At 39.8% G+C, this 21,822-nt stretch overlaps 1 protein-coding gene across 1 annotated transcript in view; it reads right to left on the minus strand.

The window, feature by feature from the left end:
* Nucleotides 1–21,822, minus strand: part of Hecw2 (HECT, C2 and WW domain containing E3 ubiquitin protein ligase 2) — a 199,355-nt gene that overhangs the window by 34,457 nt on the left and 143,076 nt on the right. Inside the window, exons 17-20 of the mRNA XM_090354523.1 lie at nucleotides 17,363–17,446; nucleotides 15,920–16,029; nucleotides 5,416–5,536; nucleotides 3,202–3,315 (exon numbers count right to left, since the gene is read on the minus strand). Coding sequence (XP_090210649.1) covers nucleotides 3,202–3,315; nucleotides 5,416–5,536; nucleotides 15,920–16,029; nucleotides 17,363–17,446 — 429 coding nt within the window. The remainder of the gene's footprint in view (nucleotides 1–3,201; nucleotides 3,316–5,415; nucleotides 5,537–15,919; nucleotides 16,030–17,362; nucleotides 17,447–21,822) is intronic.

Below are 21,822 nucleotides of genomic sequence, written 5' to 3' on the forward strand. Positions count from 1 at the left end.
ACAGGCATGAGCCACCATGTCTACCAGAGGCCACTCTTGTCTACCTGAAACCAGCTGAAGTCATTACCTTGAAGTCACTTACACCTGCACAGGTATAGGATTTGTGGCCTGTTTCTTTATTCCACAAACTCCCTAAATCCAATCCTGGAGGAAGTAGACTTGAGACATGGAGCTGTTGTACCCATCAAGCTTAGCTGCCTTGTAACAACTCTTTTACAAGACTTGATGTTTCTGAGATTAGCATATAACGTAGGATAAAACCAATAACATCAATGAGCCAATGTTGATATTTTAATAACTAAGAACATACTTTATCCAGTTTTCTCTTTTCTGTTCTATCCAGGAATGACATTATACTTAATTATCATGCCTCCTCTTGATTTTTGTAGTTTCTCAGACTTTTCTGGTTTGGGCTACTCATGACAATTTTAGAGTGCCGATAACATTTCTTCTGTAATGGTCCTCAGCTAAGATTTATCAGGTGCTTTTCTCATGGCTGGAATGAGATTTTGGGCTTTGGCAAAGAAGACCACAGACATAAGTAGCACTCTTATCAGACCATAAGAAAGATGTATCAATGTGACTTATGACTGAGATAGTGCTTTTCAGATTTCCTTGCTCTCAACTTTTCTCCCTTGTTTTTATGCTTTACTATTTGGAAGAAAGTCACTATGTGCAATTATTTAGAAATAGTCTGCATAGGAGATTTTCCTGTTCTTCCTCATTTATTTGCATGGTCAATCAATTTTATACTTTGGGTTTGAATTCAATACTTCTTTACTAGCTTATTTTGTTCTTCCAATTGCTTCAGCTTTGGCCTCCAGGGACTCGGCTCTCTTGCCTTTCTCCCACACCCCCACAGACACATGGCTTTATGAGGGTCTCTGACAGAAATGATGAGACACTGCAGGTTTCTTCTTACACAACTCTTGTCCAGTCCTAGAATCAACCATTTCTCCTAGGAACCTTACAAAGGATATTTATTGAGAGAATTGAGATTGAAGAAGGAAAAATAACAGAAAAGTCTCATTTTTATAGTTCAATAGCAACAAAAAATGGAGTTGGCTCTGGCTTTGAGCATTTATTATAATCCACAAAGATTATGTCATGAACTTTCAATGTGATACCAAGTTGATGTATTTGAAATGGAGGCAAAGGCTTAAAGAACTCCTTAATTTTCTGTAGCTTTAAGATTTTTGAGATTCCTGTTTTTGCAAAGTACTGTTTTGCCCTTGCAAAAACAGTTTACAAATCTAGGTGCCTCAAAGCAAAATAAAGTTTATATGAATTACATACACATATAAATATATTACATATATTATGTTTATGTAAGTGATAACGATTAAACCCTGAGTCCAGAAATCGTTATTTCAATAAGCCATCAGCAAAGGGAGCAGGTTAAACGAGTTTTCTTGATAACAAAGATCACACCACACACCCTTGCTTTTCCTCTGGTGTCACAGGAAGTAGTCAGGTCGATAGAGTGGTGGATATGAGTGGTAATCAAACACAGGGGAATTCACCTGTGTTTGGCCTGCGCCTCCTCCTAGGAACTGATGTCATAAATCCACACCGTGAAAGACCATTTTAGGATGACCCCACCTGAAAAATACTGTTTGATTTTCACATAAGTTTTGGTGTTTCCAAAAACTCTTTTCTGTATCTCTGAGATACAAATGAAACCTTGTCTGAGCGAGGAATGGTACATGCCTGTTGTTCCCAGCAATTGAGTCTGCTGAAGCGGGGTGATGGCTTGAGCCCAGGAATGCAAGGGTGTGTGGAGATAATGAGGTATGTCTCAGAGGGGAATAAAAAAGCTATAGACTAAGAATGAAGGAAGGCAGCTGGAGTTTGGAGAGAGGAAAATATATTCTCATCCAAACCAGACTGGTTTTGTGAGGAAATACTTGGGATCGCATGCATACCTGTGAAAAGGCTTAACAGCATCTGCCTTCATTTGCAACTGTGCACCTGCACCTTTAAGGTAACACAAGCTAGAAATCTGGTTATGACAGTCAACAAGGAAAGGCCCATGTCTCAGGTAAGCTTCTGACAAACTTTAGGATATTAGCTGGGCTGGTAAAAAGTTAGGAAAAATATTCAGGTAGATTTAAGTTCAAGGGTTTTACTTTGCTTATATTCTAGTACCTGTGAGTGCAAGATGAAAGAAAAAAAAAAGGAAAGGAAAGCATGGATTTGAGTCCTGGTTTTGCTATTCTCTGTTTCCATTAGAACAACCCAAATTATTTTAGACTTTCAAGTCTCCCATTTCACCAGCCACGTACTAAATAGTAAATGTACTGGATATTACTGCTGGGATTCCACAGCTTTTTTATTTCTAGGCACAACTGACAGGTGGCCATTACATGATCCAAAGGAACAGAATTAAATACACCACCACCAGAATTTAGATAACTATATGGTATTTCTGAAAACTCCATGTAGTGCCCACAGGTTACAAAGCAGGGGCTGAGACTGAAATGTGGAGGGAGAGTTCTGAGAGGGATGACAGCTGTCAGTCTGACGGATAACAACTGTTGTGTCTAGTACAGAAGACTCAGAGTGGGAGTGCTCAGCCCTTCCTTAGTTAACCTTTATCTAGATGAGCATACTCAGGGAAGAGTTATGTAGGCTGGCCAGGTTTGTTTTTGGTCGGGAGTTAGACTGATAGGTGTGCTGTCCTCCCCAGGAATGAAAAAACAAAACAAAACAAAGCTGGAGGTGGAGAATCAAGAGCAAAGGCCCCACAGTAATTGCCATGGGAACTTCCTGATAGAACAACAGGATTCAAAGTTGTGATTCTGAAACTGAACTTATTTTAACGTGTGAAACAATGTCTACTTAGAAATCTAAGGCAGAAAACAAGATCCTAGATTGTAAAAAAAAAAATGCAATTCCTCATTTTCTTCTCCTTGACATTTTATCTTCTTCCCTTTAGGAGAAAAAATAGATGTAGAGAGAAGAAACCAAACTGGTCTTCTGCTCTCAAAAAGGACCTGTAGCTTCAAGCTTTTAAACCAAAGAATTTTTATGACTTGAAACCCAGAGGAATCTTCTTTAAGAAGGCAGAATGCTTCAGAGTATGAGAATAACATTTCCTGCCAGAAGAGTTTCCTGTTTCAGGCAACCACAGCTTCATGAAGAAACATCCGCCCCACAGTCACAGCCTGTAGCCAGAGGCTACTTCCCTTTTCTACTCACCCTTCCTCCCCGACGAAGGTGACGTACAGTTTATTTCTCTGCAGGTCTTTTCGAGAATAGCCCATAATCTGATTAAAAGCGTCTTCCAGCAAATGATCTCTTCGAATAATAAGCCTGTCCATAGAGATAATTTGAAAGAGCACAGGTTAATTAATTAGAAATCCTTGTGTTTCTAGAATTTGGCACCTACCATTTAATTTCTATTGACCACAGATAACTAAGTGAGAGATGAAGTTACTTAATGTCATTGCGGTCTGTGATAAAGTTACACTTTTGCCTTCAGCTCTTAACAGCATTTGCAAAAGACAGTCAGGTGCAACTCGATGGCCTATGAACTGAAAAACACCCCCAAAGCCCTCTCTGAGTGGTGGCCAGATCCTTCATAATAAAAGGAAAATGACCACAGCACAATACACACACACACACACACACACACCCCAAAACACATCACATACACACACCTTCCTTACTAAAGGAAGAACAAACCTGTGAGGTCATGCTTTAAGCCTTAGTGCACCTAGACAAGGAATTCAATGACTAAATGTCAAGAGAGAAGACGGTGAGAACCGTAGAAGGAGAGGGGTTGCAGAGGGAGAAATGTCTGTGTCCAACAAAGCACAGGAGTTCACAGTTTGCCTTCATTTACATTTTAAATTAAATGAATGTTGAGATCCCCTAAAGGGGACATAAAAGTGAATGATGTGTGTGGCCAATTACTCAGCTTGTGATAATGACAATTAAAGTCATCCTTTCACAGCCAACAATTTCCCCTTAATGTAAGTAGTAATGACAAGGGATGATAAGGAAGCTGAACGCATTCTGCTGGATCACTCAGTCCTTTCTTAGGTGTAAGACAGGCATGCTAAGACAGGTGTGGAGCTGGGCACAGGCTGATATGCTTGGAGAGCAACAGACTTTAACTGAGAGCGCCTTCCTGTGCATGGGGTGGTAAACACAGAACTGCAGTTGGGTTGGCCCCTGCCTCTGGCAATCAAAGGGTTACAGGAAGTCTCTCTTCTCTGTCCTACTCCATCCAGTAGAGCCATGAGACAAAGGTCAGGATCAAGAGGAGTGAGGTACATAAGAAATGAAAGCAAATCAAGACAAACAAGATGATAATGCTTTGAGATTCCCAGTGGAGGAGGAGGAGGAGGAGGAGGAGGAGGAGGAGGAGGAGGAGGAGGAGGAGGAGGAGGAGGAGGAAGAAGAAGGAGGAGGAGGAGGAGGAAGGAGAAGGAGAAGGAGAAGGAGAAGGAGAAGGAGAAGGAGAAGAAGAAGAAGAAGAAGAAGAAGAAGAAGAAGAAGAAGAAGAAGAAGAAGAAGAAGAAGAAGAAGAAGAAGGGGAGGAGGAGGAGGACGAGGAGGAGGAAGAGACAGCGGCAGCTGCAGCAGCTACCCAATCAGGGTGTGTTGATGGTACTCCTGTAATTCTAGCACCAGGGAAGTTGTCTGGAGGATGATGAGTTGTCTCTAGCTTGGGCCATACAGGCAGATCTGGGCCAGCCTGGCTTCATTGTGAGACTGTCTCAAAGCAAACAAACCAAACGGAAGAAGGGCAGGCAGAAGAAGAAGGAAGATTAATAAGAGGAGGAAGAGAGAAAAGGAGAGAAGAGTAGGGAAGAGAGCAAAGGAGGAGAAAAGGGGAAGAAGGGAGGGAAGCAGAGGGAAGAAGGTAGCGGCCACACTGGTGAAATGTGACAGGGCAAGTGAAGTTTGTTTCCCAGATGAAAGAAAGCTGATTATCACTTCTGCACTCTGTTCAGCTCAGGAACCACTATCATGCAATGTAAGATATGCAGATATTTCTGCATCTCATGAATATCGGATAAGCCAACGGAGACATTACTGTTTATGAGGGGAAAAAAAAAGAGCCTGCTTTACATTTTTCCTACATTTTTTTACACAGCAAATGGTAGTGTCTCCATGGCCTGATTAAAAACATTAACTTGGCTTAATTTATGTTTTATGATATTGTTTACAAATGCCAAAATTACTGTGCCCCCTAAAAGAGACCAGGTACTGGGCCTATTGGTAGTGTGCTCGTCTAGCATGCATAAGGACCTGGGTTTGATTCCCTGGAACTACAGAAAAAGCTGGAGAAAAAAATGTGTCCAAGGACAGTGCCTAGGCCCTGAGTTCAAGTCCCAAGACTGGCAAAAAAATTAATAATAGCAATAAAAAAAAGACCACGTAGGTGGTATTACTTCAACTTACTTTAATTTCCCTGGGCCTTGTCCATATCCTTTTGTTTCTAACTTCCTGTAAAAGTTCCTTAGTTTGGCTTCAAAATCTCGCTTGTAAGGGGCTGGAGCCCGGGCATTGGCACGCTGAGTACCTGCAGCAAACCACAAGAAGAGGTCAGACCTGGATCTGTGCATCATAGCATGGAGAATATTACTATGTTTAACACGTAGAGTCATTCAGCAACAACTTTCAATTCTAGAATGTTCTTCCTCTCGACACCTAAGCTGAGCAAGGGTGTTGAGAGAAATGTTTTTTGTTTTTGTTTATGCAGGGGGGCTTTTGGGGTTAAAGATACTGTTTGAATAGTTACAAGGATCATCGTGTGTTTCTCCAACATGTTTTTTTTTTTTGTCTAAACTAGCATGAGTCAAACAGAATTACTCATAGGGAGTGGTAACTGCTCAGGATGAAGTATCTTTGCTCACTTGCCAAAATGATATCACGGCAAAAAGGAAGTTACAGTGGGAAAGGAGGTGGTATAAAAGGCAAAATTAGTGAGTTTTTAATCATTCTCCTCAAATTCCTCACCCCCAAATCTCACATCTTCTTTAAAATAGTCATGTAATCATTTAAGAATTATTTTAGATGGATAATTATGTAGAAAAACATACATGTATATACTTTGTGTCTAGCATATACATATATTTATGCACATATATACAGTATATATTATATACATATGTCTCATCTATATATTATATATTTTACCCTGTGATGTCAAATGGACATGCCCATTTGATATCACAAGGTGGAATAATCTTTTAAAAAAAAACAGAATTCAAGCACAATGGCAGAATTCACTTCTCCTAGTTGTGCAGGGTAAACCATGCTACTATATATTTCATTCTCGGTGTGTCATATGGTAAGTATCTGAACATTAAAGGTATTTGCTTTATTCAATGGCTAAGTATTATTATTAAAATATGAGTAGTACAGTCTCTTCCTCTTTCCACAGAAAAAGTCTGGCTTTGTGTCAGAAAATGACTAAGCAATAAGTCAGGATATAGGGATCAGATACAACATAATAGAAATGAAGTTCTTCCCAACTTGGTGAAAGCATATCCAAACAGAAAAACACAAATCTGCTCCTTACGCATCACATACATTGTTAAGAATTGTCTTTGGTGGATTAATTGGCTAAATGATTGCTATTCATTGCAAATACAGTGTTAGATTTAAAAAGATGGATGCCCAGAATGATAAAGGCAGGTTGTTGGTATGGATATCATGCTTGGAGAGAAATTAAGCATCAAATAATTTAAAAAAATAATGATTTCTTACCTCAGAATAGTATACTGGTCCTCTCTATATAACATAGTGAATAAAATCATACTCCTGGGACCTTATTCAGCTCTGCAGATCTATTTCGTTTGCTTTATATTTTGAATTAATTACCAAGATAAAAAAATCAGGTTTCAAGTACAAATAAATCCATGTTTTAGTTATGAAAATGACCTGGAAATCTTTTTTTTTCTTTTTTGTTTTTCTTTTTTTTTTATTGTAATTAGTAAAAGGGTTACATGATATTTGCCAGATAGAAGGTGCATTAATCCACATACATTGATACCCTTTCACATGTCTTGGTACCCGTTTCCCTCCCCCCCCACACCCCCTACCCGTCTTGGTTTTCCCCCCTTCCCTATCAAATTTCAAATAACCAAATACAAATAAGTTCAATATATCAGATAACAAAGTGAGATACTATACCAATATGAGATAACCAAGGGACAGCAAAGGAGATGAGAGACAACATAGTACATTAAGGACAACAATCATTCATTATATGGCTTTTGTTTCACTATCCTGGAGGTCCTTTCAATTAGCTTCACATTATATGTCCTTATGTATCAAGATTTTGCTCTATTGCAAATCTCTGCTAGTAGAGCCCAAGGTTTCTACTGATTATGACGAATGAGGGAAACCATTGAGCCTAAGTTCCTTTGAGTCTGGCTTACTTCACTTAATATGATTTTTTCTAAGTCTTTCCATTTCCTAACAAATGGGGCAATGTCATTCTTTCTGACAGCAGCATAGAATTCCATTGTGTACAAATACCACAACTTGTTGATCCACTCATCAACTGAGGGACATCTAGGTTGGTTCCATATCTTTGCTATGGTGAATAGTGCTGCAATGAACATTGTTGTGCTAGTGGGTTTAGTATGTCCTTGTTTCTGGATGGTTGGGTAAATGCCAAGTAGTGGAATTGCTGGGTCATAGGGGAGTTCTATGTTTAGCCTTTTGAGGCACTGCCACACTGCTTTCCATAGTGGTTGAACGAGTTTGCACTCCCACCAACAGTGTAGTAGTGATCCCTCCTGGCCACATCCCCTCCAGCATCTGTTATCATTCGTTTTCCTGATCTTGGCCATTCTAGCTGGAGTGAGGTGGAATCTTAGAGTTGTTTTGATTTGCATTTCTTTTATGACCAGAGATGTTGAGCATTTCTTCATGTGTCTATAGGCCATTTTTGTTTCTTCTTCAGAGAAGACTCTCTTTAAGTCTTTGGCCCATTTTTTAATGGGATGGTTGTTACTTTGGAGGTTAGTTTTGGCACTCCAATTTTTTGAGTTGTTGATATATTTTAGATATGAGGCCTGTGTCCGTTGTTTGGTTGGTGAAGATCTTCTCCCACTCTGTAGGCTTCCTGATTAGTTTACTAGCTATGTCCTTTGCCATACAAAAGCTCTGCAGTTTAATGCAGTCCCACTTATCCAGCCTTTCTCTGATTTGTTGTGATTCTTGGTCTTTATTAAGAAAGTTTCGACCTGTGCCAAGGAGGCCTAGTGTATCTCCTATTCCTTCCTGTAGAGTTTTCAGTGTGTCAGCTTTTACCTCCAGGTCTTTGATCCATTTGGAGTTAATTCTAGTGCAAGGTGACAAAGAAGGATCCAGCTTTAGTTTTCTGCAGGTGGTTAACCAATTCTGCCAGCACAACTTGTTGAAGAGGCTGTCTTTCTTCCATTCTATTTTTTTGGCTCCCTTGTCAAAGATTAGGTGGCCATAGGTCTGTGGTTTAATATCTGGGTCCTCAGTTCTATTCCATTGGTCTTCAGGCCTGTTCCTGTGCCAGTACCAAGCTGTTTTGAGAATTATAGCTCTGTAATAGAGTCTAAAGTTTGGAATTGAAATTCCTCCAGCGCTGTTCTTTCTGCTAAGAAGTGTTTTTGCTATACGGGGTCTTTTATTATTCCATATGAAATTTTGGATTGCCTCTTCTATTTCTTTAAAGAATGACATTGGGATGTTGATGGGTATTGCATTGAATTTGTAGATAGCTCTTGGCAAGATTGTCATTTTCACAATGTTGATTCTTCCAATCCAGGAGCATGGGAGGTTTTTCCATTTCCTTAGTTCTGCTTTAATTTCCTTTTTTAGAGTTTTAAAGTTTTCAGCAAAAAGGTCCTTTACATTCTTAGTTAAGCTAATTCCTAGGTACTTTATTTTCTTTGAGGCTATTGTGAAAGGAGTTTCTTTCCTGATTATTGCCTCGTTCCTCTCACTGTTGGCATAAAGGAAGGCAGTTGATTTTTGAGGGTTGATTTTATAGCCTGCTACTCTTCCAAAGCTTTGAATCAGCTCAAGGAGCTTGGGAGTAGAGTCTATAGGATTCTTTAAATACAGAATCATGTCATCTGCAAAGAGGGATAGTTTTATTTCCTCTTTCCCTACTTGGATCCCCTTTATGCTTGCTTCTTGCCTTATTGCACTGGCTAGGAATTCTAGTACTATGTTAAAGAGTAGTGGAGAGAGTGGGCATCCTTGTCTCATTCCTGATTTTAGAGGGAATGGCTTTAGATTTTCACCATTAAGTGTAATACTAGCAGTAGGTTTCTCATACACAGCCTTTATTACATTGAGGAATGTTCCATGGATTCCTAGTTTCTCCAGAGCTTTTAACATAAAGGGGTGTTGGATCTTGTCAAATGCCTTTTTTCCAGCTTTTAACATAAAGGGGTGTTGGATCTTGTCAAATGCCTTTTTTCCGCGTCTATTGAGACAATCATGTGATTTTTGTCCTTGCTCCTGTTGATGTGTTGAATTATATTAATTGATTTGCGTATGTTGAACCAGCTTTGCCTCCCTGTGATGAATCCTGTTTGATCATAGTGTATAATTTTTTTGATGAGTTGTTGTAGACGGTTGGCCAGTATTTTGTTGAGAAGGTTTGCATCGATGTTCATCAAAGATATAGGTCTATAGTTCTCTTTCTTTGACGAATCTCTGTCTGGTTTGGGGATGAGGGTTATACTGGCTTCATAGAATGAGTTTGGTAAGGAACCTTCATTTTCAATTTCGTTGAAGAGCTTGAGGAGTATTGGTGTGAGCTCTGCTTTGAAGACCTTATAGAATTCAGCTGTGAATGACCTGGAAATCTTACAAGTGGCTTGCAGGTCGTTGGGGAAAAGGGACAGTGGCTCTGGCACTGTTTGATGATACATGGATACTCTGCCTCAACCACTCAGTGACACTGGCCACCAGGACTCCCATATAAGTGCATTTGCGATCCGCGATTATAGTAACGGTAATGCTTTAAATGAGTAACAAGTACAAGTAGAGATCAAAGTGGAAAAGATCTTAATTCAGTCCAAACCTTGTAAATAGAGGAGGCCTTTACATTCTGTAATTGGACAAGGCAGAAAGAGTGGGCATAAATCTTACACGTATATTCAGAACACATTGAGGAAACCTCTGCCACCCACAGATGGGGAGTTCTGGGGAGTCCATGAAAAATCAAATCTGCCCAAAGGGTTGGAGCCAGGTAAGGAGAAGTGCCTTCAAGTGTAGACCAGGAGTCTTGGCATACTGTAGTAGAGGGACAGAAGCCTTTTACAGGTTCTTGAGCAACACGCAAGTGACATTTTGCTGAAGAAATTACTTTCAGAGTGTGTTGATAAAGTTGGGAAAGAGGAGAGGAGACTGGAGGGTGGAGGCCCAGCAAGGGGGCTGAGGGGTAAGGATGAGCACATGTGGTGACTCTCAGGAGCATTTACAACGTGAAATACAAGTTAGAACCAGCAGAAAAGTACAGAAGAGGAATGGAAAGCAAGAATGAAACACCTGACATAAGAAAGGGATGGATCATCACCCGCAGTCTATGAAGTGGCTCTTGTCTTCATCACCATCACTTTGCAAACTAAGATGCTGCTTCCTGTTCAAGTCCCAGTCCAGTCTAGTGACAGTGGGTCTATCTGATGCAGTGTGGGGACTGGCACTGATGGACAGAGGTATGGGAAGCTATATTACTTATAATGAGTTGGAGATTACAGCAGATCAGGGGGACACATGTTCCTGACACAGGCTCCTGACAGCAAACCAGTGGAATTGCATGCGACAGCAGGCTACATTAGGGATTAAATCACAGCACACAGGTATCTGAGGCAGGAGGATTGAAAAGCTTACTATTGAGATCTTGTCCCCTAACCCATAAAACAAAATACGAGTTACAGTCAATTATGCTGCTGCTCTTTGTCAAATGCTTTTTGAAAACAAAACAAAAATTATGGTCAATTATGCTACTGATCTTTGTCAAATTCTTTTATTTTAATGTTCTTGCTATGCATCCCAGGCATGGCCTTGAACTCAAAATGTTCCTGCTTCTGCTTCCTGCTTCTTGGTTTTAATAAAATTTTTATTAACTATAACTAGTTGTACCAAAGGATTTCAACCCAGTATATCAATCTGTGAATACAATGCATCTTGATCAATTCTCAGTATATCTCAGGAACAACGACAAGAGATTCCAGAACAGGAATGTTATCTCTGCTTCAAAAACAAAAATAGTCTTGGAATAATGAGCTAGAACTGAATAAGAACCAAGTTTGCAAACTGGGTTTCAGAATATAACACTCTTACAGAGAGAATACTTTGATGGCATTTATTATTACAAAAGAGAACCAGATAGTAAACACTCAGATTTATCTTATAAGCGATCAAATGGAGGAATGACCACATGGATGGTAAACATTATGGAAATTATTGGTAGAAAATTTTTCTCCAGTGATAAGATATCAGGGCTGTTTTTCTTTATCATTGCTAGGCAGAGCTTAAGGATTTCCATATACTTGAACACTATTTCCATATACAATTTACAACCTTGCATCATAGACAGACTAAAGAATTCTATCTGGGAAAATATCTGAGAGGACCCTAGAAAAAGTGTTGACACTAAAGTCTGGAAAAGTCTGCATCCTTTCTGGCTCTGGGTTTGCAGCTTGGAACCCTTTGATGACGGACTCTTGCACTGTCTGGACAAATGAGACTGGGTCCAACCCAACACAGTTCCAGGCCTCTGCTATGGAACAGGTGAATTCTACTTCTCTCCTGGTTCACTTTTCACTTTAAAAAATGCCAGGAGGGCCGAGAGTTTGGCCTAATGGTAGAATGCTTGCTTAGCATGCACAAAGACCAGGGTTCAATTCCTTGGTACCACATACATAGATAAAAGCCGGAAGTGGTGCTCAGGTTCAAGTGGTAGAGCTCGAACCTTGAGAAAGTCCAAGGACAGTGCTTATGCCCTGAGCTCAAGCCCAGGACTGGCAATAAAATAAAATAAAAATAAAAAATGCCATGAAATTTATTTTACAATTTCTCAGTGAAAGAACAATTCATTGAGCACTACAGTAATTTCCAGAAGGCTCTTATCTTCTGGCATTCAGCTTGATGCTGGAACTTCAGGTCAGGGGAAGGAACACTTTGCAAATGGGTACTGCAGTCCTTGCATTTTTGCTTTATTCCTTAAGAGCAATAAAAGGCTCTCAGGGCTGTGACTGGAGCTTGCAGTGCACACGTACATACCACCACTCCTTGACAACACCAATTTGATGCTGAGTTAGTACTCAGATCTTGGCAAAGAAGCCACATATTAAAAAGAACAACGCGAAGGACGTAGCAGCGACGGGTATCCAGAGAGCACAGGGATGAAGACAAGGAAGACTTAACTGTGAAAAACAGAGTTAGAATCTAGGCAGGGGAGAAGGAGGAGCAGGGACAGAAAAGAGAGAATGTATGAGATATGAGAAAATAGAGGATGCATCCATGAAGACACCAAGACTTTGCAGGGTAAAGGGAGGGAAAGATCTTAAGTACTGATGTGTTAACAGAAACTGTTTCCCATGATAGCCTATTCCTTCAAGACAACCTTCAGCAAAAACCTATTCAGCGTACTCAGTGCGCTGTGAGTAGGTTTTACTTGCAGTGCCTGTGGCCCCGTACAGTCCTGGAATCCTACGAATGCAGCTCTAGTAAAGATCTAGCTCTGTCCTGCAATTCAACCATCACCACAGACGATACTATATCCTCCCTCTATTGTGTGTATGGAAGGGAGGAGTGATGTAATATATTCATGAAGATTTGCAGCAAATAGTGGGTTAGGCGAATTCCTATGTAGTGAAAGTCACAGCTTTGGTTACCTGGAATTTTCACGTAAGAGAGTAGATCTCCAACAATATGAGGTAAATTAGGTGTTATTGAACTGAAATTCCTAGAAATATGCTGCTTAAATAAACTTTGGGGGGGTCCCATATTTGGCATAATCAACCATCCAGTATTTGCAAAGATCTTTTTCCTCTGGCAAGGACGAATTTAGGATTGGCATTATAATAGTCCTAGGAAAAATAAACCTCACATTCCAAAATTTTGACAGATTTTTAGGTGAGCACTCTGAACAGCTGCAGAAAGCTGTGAGTCACACTTTCCAAAGGCCCCTCTTTCCCTTCAGTGCTTGAAGAGACATGTAGATGTGCTTGCCATGAGGAAAATTGTGGAAAGATTCGCAGGCATCTAGGCATTCTGAATGAAGATTATTAAGACTTACTCCTGTCATAATTTTCACAAGATGATTCTCACACCATGAGAGGGATAGAATTCTTAGTCACAAGCAAAAAGAGCCAGACCACTTAAAAAAATCTGGTTGAAATGTAGCTTTTACAAAGCCATCAGGATCACTGGTGGGAGAAGCAGAGGGCCTGTCCCCAGGGGAAGCTGGCTCCTGGGTCCTGTCTGCACATGTGGAACTCATTACAGCCACTTCCACAGCTATCAGCCAGGGCATCCCACATGCGAGATCAAACAAAGCCCAATGAAATGGAATAGGCCAAGAATATAGACAGGATTCTTTCTGAAAATTAAAACCACCGCAAGCCCTGCCAGCTATTGAGATATATTTGGATTACACATGTCCTTGGAAAAAGCTTCAGAATGCATTTTATTACCATGGTGGATTATGCATGTGTATTTGTGACCCTAAATGAAGAAGTAAATTTGGCCACCATTTTGAATGCTCCCACAGACTTCAAGTTTTGAGAACATGTCAAAAGAGTTACAATCTAGTAATATATGTAGATATATATATATATATATATTCCAGAGAGGCTAGATCTTATTTTACACCTTGTTCCATTCTGTAATTGGTCACAAGGTAATTCATAGACCAGCAATGACAAAGGTAATTTGTAGATTTCAGATCAAGTGGCCTTTCTTCATATTTCATCCTTCTTGGACTTTTTTGCACATTTGGCTCTGGTAACCACACCTTGAAAAATCAGATTTCCTGAGAGCTAATTCTCCAAAATCTGCTGTTTATCCTTCATTTATTCATTCTTTTATCTCAGCCCTCATGCTCACTGTCCTTCATTTATCTTCCTCTAATCCATACCCTAGGCTTCAGTTGCTACTATTAATCATAAGCTGACTCCCAGCTATCAACCTTGCTTCCCCCCCATAACTGTGTGCTTCTAGTCATCATGATATATCTCCAAGCCCTTCTCAAATATGTCCAAAGGCAAACTCACTTCTCCACCACCCCACACACCAACCTTTTTCCTATCTTGGTGAGTAGTGCTAACATTTACCTCATGATGTAGACAGTGAGGACCTTCAAATCTGCCAAAGTCTGCTCTCTGCATCCCATATCTCCCTTTCATTATTCATTCCTTTGTCTCTTTCACTGCTCTCCTTATCCCAACCTTTCATCAGATCATTGGGCTAAGGTAAGACCCTCCTAAATGGTGCCTCTGGCTTTTCATTCTCTCAGATTCTAAAAAACTCTCCTCATTGCCACCCAATTAGATCACCATAAAGCAGTGACATCACCACTGATGTTCCTCTGTTTGTAAAATCTGAGTGAACTACCAAGTAAAGCTTTAATGATTGACTGGCTCTGGCTCTGACTTGAGCACTGAGAAAACTCCTGGCCCTTAAATAAACTACATTCATACCTCTGAGACCTAACTTATGTTACTCTTTTGTCAAGGATGCCCTTTCTTTCTTGGATGCACCTGGTAAATTCCTATTCCTCATCCTTAGAGATTCCATTCCTGTCACTGTCCACAGATACTCAAATTGGCACTGATGGAATAATTACTCCCACCTCTGGAAACATCTATCCCATACATCTCTATTGTATGGCAACAGTTTTACAAATCACTCCTGACTCATTGTTCCACCATGAACACTTCAAAGGCAGAATCTGCATTCATGAGTTTCTACAAACAAAGCCTAATATACTGTTAGATTGGGTCAGAGTTGGAAGCTCAATAAATCTGTTACATGAGCATATTAATGGACTTTTTCCTGTTTGTATTATTCAGTTTGACTGTGGCTTCATGATCATAGCATTATGTAAAAACATATATTATGTTAAAGAACATCTAGCAGTGTTTTTGGTCAGTGGTAGGGCTTGAACTCAGGGTCTGGGCACTGTCCCCAAGCTTCATCACTCAAAGTTAGTGTTCTACCATTTTGAGCCACAGTGCCATTTCCCATCTAGCAGCTTGAAGTGTCACATTTGAAGCTTAGGTTTCTATTGAAACCATTTTAAATTCTGGTAGGTGTTGAAGTATGAATGACCCATGGCCTGCAATAAGGATAAACACAGTTGCTTCTGCAATATCATGACTACCTTCCTTCAGAAAACACATTTGTGAAGCTTCAATTTTACCATCCACCCATTTGCTCACTCACCCATTCATTCCTTTCTTTCAAGGAGTTCAAACTTACAAATATTTTATCTGTCCATGTGTTTTCTCTACTCATTCATCTTTGGTTTTTGTTTTGCCTATGTAATGCAGCTAGTAAAAACTGCAGGGGAAAATATCTGGGTCTACTACACTGAACCATTCAAATTCTACATTATTTCTTGGGTGCAGAGACTTTATGGCTTACCACATCTGTTTTCTCACTCAAACTTTTTACATCATAAAAGCACAGATAGTATTCACATGCTAACATTTTCTAAGATGTATTTGGTATTCCATAACATAATGAAAATAAATTCTATATTTGATTATGTCATATTGCTAACATTATCATTCTGTGAAAATGAATCCCATGGAAACAAGCTACTTTTAAGAGACAGCACATACCACGTGAGTACCTGTGCCAGTAATAACCACGTACCCCAATGTTCTTGTCCTTCATGAAGGATTTGGGACCAATGGCTCGGGGGATTCATTGTAAGATTAGCTGGACTCACCTGGTGAGTTCTGAGGAGATGACACAGGGGAACCACGAGGGGACTGACAGTAGCTGGGGTGGAGTAAGGCATGTGGAGGCACATATGACATGATCTCTTCTTCAAATAAACTGGGGAAACAAGAAGCAAAGTGCATACTTTAGCCTAGGGGTAGGGAGAAGACTTAGTTCTTCCACACGAAAGACAGCAGATGTTTCAGCCGTCTCACTGCCTCCAAAGTTCTATTTATTCTTTTATTTCATCATGACTGAACAGGTATCTTCCTTTTTGCAGTTTCATAATTAGAGACCTATGCATATACATGTGCACAGGCCATATATATGTACACACACACACACACTCACACACACACACACACACACCCTGTACATTATTACAATTACATAAATGCTCTGTAAGTATACATTATTCTTGAGATTCTTTCTTTCCTAATTCAACAATATTCTTGTAGTATAGCACAGGGGAGAGAAGATGACCAAGGGTGAGAAGTAGCACTTCCATACGTCAGCGTCAGCGTAAGGGTAATGGACCACCTATGGAAGGTGATTATCTCCTTTTGAATTTCGCTGTAACTACACTACCAGAAAGGGAAAGCACCTTTAGCAACAATAAAGTAGGCAGTCAAAAATACAGTGACAAACATGCCAACTCCCAAGTGAAATGAATTTATGAAAAAAAAATCCAAGAAAAACATGAATGGGATTGTTAGCACTCAGGGAAAGATAAACATTGGCTGAGGGTCTCTGCATGCATTCCCTTCAGTCCTCCAGAGGCCTTGGTGGTGGGTGTCTGGACTACTGGGTAGAGGAAAACATTATTTTACTTTCCCTTGCCTACATTTCAAGGCTAATATTGAACCTGGTCTTTTGAAAACTCGATGGTTTCCTTTCTAAGCTATTATAGACTCGAAAGCCAAAGCCAATCTAGCCGCTATGAAAGACAATACAACCCGCCAGTTTCACAAAGTGAGTGGCAGGGACCAAATTTCAGTGCTCTGATCTGGTTTCCCGAACCTAAACTTGCAAAACCACAAAGTAAATAAATAATATCTTGAATCAGCAAAAGAAGACAAAGCACAGTTTAAGGGGGGAAAAAAATGAAAGAAAATATAAATAAGACCTCTGTGCCACAAGGAGGAGCTTTAGCTGTGTATACCTTATTTGGTTATTCTTCTGTTCTCGCCAGTGAGTGGGACATTTTATGCATTGTCTCTATGACCTTGTCCTGACATGACACTGAGTCCTTCACCAGTAGACAAAAAAAAAGTTAGAAAGACCTCATTGATAGAAGAACGCAGTCTGCAATGACGTCTCACTAAAGCAGCACCCTAAATGTGTAATAAACGTTACAGCCTGTAAGCATAATATTATTTTCTAGTATTTCTATTATTTTCTATTTGCTTCCTAAGGCCAGGTGGCTCTTGTTGTCAGTACCATTACACACCTCAGCAGCATCACCAGGTCTGCATCACTTGAAAGGCGTACCAAGCCAGGGGTTCCCTCAGTTCGGATAAATTGGATCTTCTCCCTGTTTAAGTAAACAAACAGTTCTAAACACATGTGGTAGGCTTTGGGGATGAAATTTAGTACTTAAGTACAATTTTTGTCATAGCATGTGCTGGTGACCTTTCACCCAGTAGTGATGCTTTGATTATCTAAGGACATATATTCTTGAGAGATACAGTCTGGCTTTCAAGGAGATTGTGAGGTTGGGGATTTAGTTCAGTGGTAGAGTCCTTGCTCTCAATAAGACCCTAAGTGTGATTCCAAGTACTACAACAAAACATAGAAACAAGAAGTATCTTGTGGCTCTCAACACCTCCCAGTTCTCACATTGGGAAAAGAAAGATTATTAGATTGCTTTGAAAATGTTGCTACCTACTATTATAGACAATACTTAGCAGTCCCTTCTTTTGAGGTAAAACCAGCTATGAGCTTGAGTCTAAGAAATGGTTTTAGGGGAGGATTCCCCCCCCTCTTGTAAAAAGCAACCTCCTGATGCTCACAAAAGTGTTGTCTAGGGGGATACATTTATTTTCCTGAGGGTCTGGCCCTAAATTACATGTAATGAGCTCATTTCTACTTGAGGTAGATAGGTTCAATATATTGTAATTCCAGTATAAAAACAGGACTTTTAAAAATAAGTGAAATAAGGGCCAGGAGTTCGGCCTAGTGGTAGAGTGCTTGCCTAGCATACACAAAGACCCAGGTTCAATTCCTCAGTATTATATACATAGGAAAAAAAAAGGCGGAGGTGATGCTGAGACTCAAGTGGTAGAGCTCTAGCCTTGAGAAAAGCCCAAGGACAGTGCTCAGGCCCTGAGCTCAAGTCCAGGATTGGCAAAAAAAAAAAAAGTGAAATCACGTTAGTGACCACCCCTGCTGAAATAGATTCTGTGCAAATCTGTGCAAAGGCATATAGAACTTTATCTATCTACCAAGTGTGAGTCACCAGGTATAGCTGGCCTCGGGTCACAATTCTTCTGTCTCTGCCTGTCAACCAGCTAGGATTACAAAGCATAATATTTTCAGATGATTGCACTTGTAGTATGAAATATAATATCTGATGTAAATGTTTCAGATCTAGCTCTGCTACAGCATCTTGTTGTTCTACTTCATATTTTCATAAAGTTCTAGTGCATTTTGGATTTCCAGTTTTTGATTTGGAAGGGGATGAAATGGAAAGCAAGAGCAATTGCTTGGATGAAAATTTCCTTAAAACATGGAAACTGACTTGTCCATAGCTCATGAGTTGGGATGCTAGGTTCAATTTTTAATTTCTTCTTGATAAGATCCATTTTGCATATGTTAGTACAGGAAACACTGAAGACTTAGCACTGCCATATTTTTTTTCTGTCTTTTTAGCCAGTAGCTAGCTACTGTTACTTCTTTCTTTTTTCTTCCCGTTTGTCTTGGGTCTTGAACTCTGGGCCTGGGGGTTGTCCCTGAACTCTTCAGCTCAAGACTACCACTCTACCCCTTGAGCCACAGCAGCACTTTCTACTGTTACTTTTAAAAAGGACTATGAAGAGATATATGGTGCCCACATCTATCTATCTATCTATCTATCTATCTATCTATCTATCTATCTATCTATCTATCTACCTACCTACCTACCTACCTACCTACCTACCTACCTATCTATATATCTGTTTAAAGAAAGTATCTAGAAAGTCAGCTTGCTGTCAGCTTATTGCAGCTTGAAGGCTAGAACTAGGAAGGCCATTCCCCACAATTATTAGGATCTTATGTCTGACACACAATGATACACATCAAGGCTTTTATGATAAGAAAAATACTGACTTTAGAAAAACTTATTTGGAGAAAAGTGAACAGTACAAAAAAGTTTTTGTACAAGGGTCAGTAGCAATATGCTTTGATCGTGAAGAATCAAAAGCTATCTCTGACAAAATATGCAATTTATCTCCCTAGTTTATCATCATGATGAAGTTAGGCAAACAGAACAAAACCCTAAATCAAACAGGCTGACGGCTCTCTCCAGCTTTCTTAACTGGAGCTACACATACTGGGCAGAGTGATGGTAAAGATAAGCATGTTCTAGACTGTGGCCTATAGGTTTCCTGTGAATAAGAAAAACATCACAATTCGTCTGAGTCACAAGGATGATAGGGCAAGGAAAGGAAAGGGAGAGGCAACAGCCAAAGTATACCAAGGGAGACATTTTTTCATTACTTTCCAGATATTAATCACTAGTCAGTGAATACAACTGGTTCGATTTGTCCAACAAGAACTAGGGAATGAAACTAGTTTTCTACCAGCTCAGCTCATTTGTCACAATAACAAGCGAGGGTCACATGCTTCTAGGACCACACACAGAAACAAGTCATCTGTTCTGTATCATACAACTAAATACTCAGTGATACTAATGTTTATTCAGTCTTTCAGTAAACATTTTTAAGCACCTACTATGTGCTGGGTACAGTCCTACACCATGAGAATTCAGCAGAGAATAAGGCAAAGATATCTTGTCTAGTTTACTGTGCAATCAAAGAGGGAAAGCCACAAGCAGTTCCAGCATGTGAAACTGTAAAATTTTCTCTTCATTCATCTGAACACACACTTACTCTAGAGAGTCCTTTATAAAGCCTTTTCATGTGGAAGTAAAACAAAGAGGTCAAGAGATCGGTCTATGATCAAGGAAGGAAGAGAAGACAGCAGACATTCTCAGAAATGTCCTATCTTTTTTGAGAAAGAAATAGGAACTGCTGCTCAGTCACAAGAGATATTTGCCCAATATTTCACAGACTAATATTTCTCAAAATAATACTGTTGTGTACTAGAAATCTGAAGAGAAATCCCTGAGTTCTACAAGTCTTTTCCTAAGTCAAGTTAGCTCATATTTTGGATAATAAAGAATAACATTCATGATTAAATACTGCCATGTGACTTTGAGTCCCATGCTCACAGTTACAAGGCAGTTATGCCAAGAGATCAGAGATAGACTTTAAAGTATTGGCAGGCAGGACTGACTTCTATGAGGACAGCACAGCCATGATATGACATATGATAACCCTGGTCTCTGTTTGCCACCCTCATACCAATTAGAAGGACAAAAATTTTCTGTTATGGTATGAATTTGCATTAAAAATGGCCAAGTGAGGCTAACTTGCATAAGTTGCCATAGGCCAAAAGAGAAAAGAAGAGATAGATTTTAAAAGTAAATTATGTGGACCAGCCGTGACCACCCAAGTGTGTAATTGTAGCTATGAAGAAGGCAGAAGCTCATGGTCTGAGGCCAGCCTTGGGCAAAACTCCACATCTTATCTGAAAAATAACTTGAGAAAAAGGGCAGGGGGAATGCCTCAACTGGTAAACCATAAACCTAGCAAGCACAGAGCCTTGAGTTCAAACCTTACTACTAGCACATATACATACATAAAAATACATTAGTCATGTGTCCCAAATAATCCATAAAAGAAGCCATGGCTTAGTCTAAGAATAGAAGTTTTGCATGGTTTGCAGACAGAAAAGTTGTGATAGAGTCTATTCAACCCAGGTCACATTCAATAAAATACAAATAGTTGTTATTGTGAACGAGGTAGACAGGCAGTACTTCTTTGCTTTTTAGCATGGAAAATAAGATATTTGATTTCTGTGAGTTTCCATGAGTCCATGAATATAATGGATTCAAGAGATGTTATTAAAAACACTTTTGGCTGATGATTTGGTAGCTATCTGGACATTCCTTTATATGTTGATTCAGTTTATTTTGTTACTTATAGTGTTAAAAAGAATACAGAATGAAGAAATTCCATTCAATGTATTAATGAGAATTATAAATTGCTTCAAAATATGGGTTTATGGAGAGCTAAAGCCCTTCCTCCTTCACATTTCTGCTTCCCGAGGGCCTAGTCAACAGTCCAGTGCCGTGCACACACTCACAGTCTGGAAAATGCAAACCAGGCTTTGAAAGGAACAATAACAGACATGACTCCCAAAATGCTCTCTGACTTGGCAATCAACATTCTTTCCATTACTATTTTTTTTCTCTTGTGGCAGGGAAATAAAAAGAGAATGGTAAGATGGCTTGCTAAACCAGCATCCAGTGAAGGAAGTGCAGAGACAGGTGAAGAGGCCATCTTTCATGAAGAAGCCCCACAACTCTCAAAACACAGGGCAAGAACTGTGTGCAGTGACAAATTCAGAAGGAAGTTGAAGGCTGTGCTAGCTCTCAGGCGCACAATACTCAGGCCTTTATAACCACTTCCTCTCATCAACTCTTGCAGGAGATCATTTGAGGACAATAAACACAGTCTCAGGACCGGAATTCCCACTGAAAATATTCTCATTGAAACCAACCAACATTTTGGTGAAGTTAAAGAAGGGCATGTGTTCAGAAACAATCAGAAGCAGTCATGCTCTCAACCACAAAACTCTCAGGAT

The sequence above is a fragment of the Megascapheus bottae genome, chromosome 21 (genome assembly GCF_031878675.1).
Source record: "Megascapheus bottae isolate mThoBot1 chromosome 21, mThoBot2.hap1, whole genome shotgun sequence".
Lineage (NCBI taxonomy): Eukaryota > Metazoa > Chordata > Mammalia > Rodentia > Geomyidae > Megascapheus > Megascapheus bottae.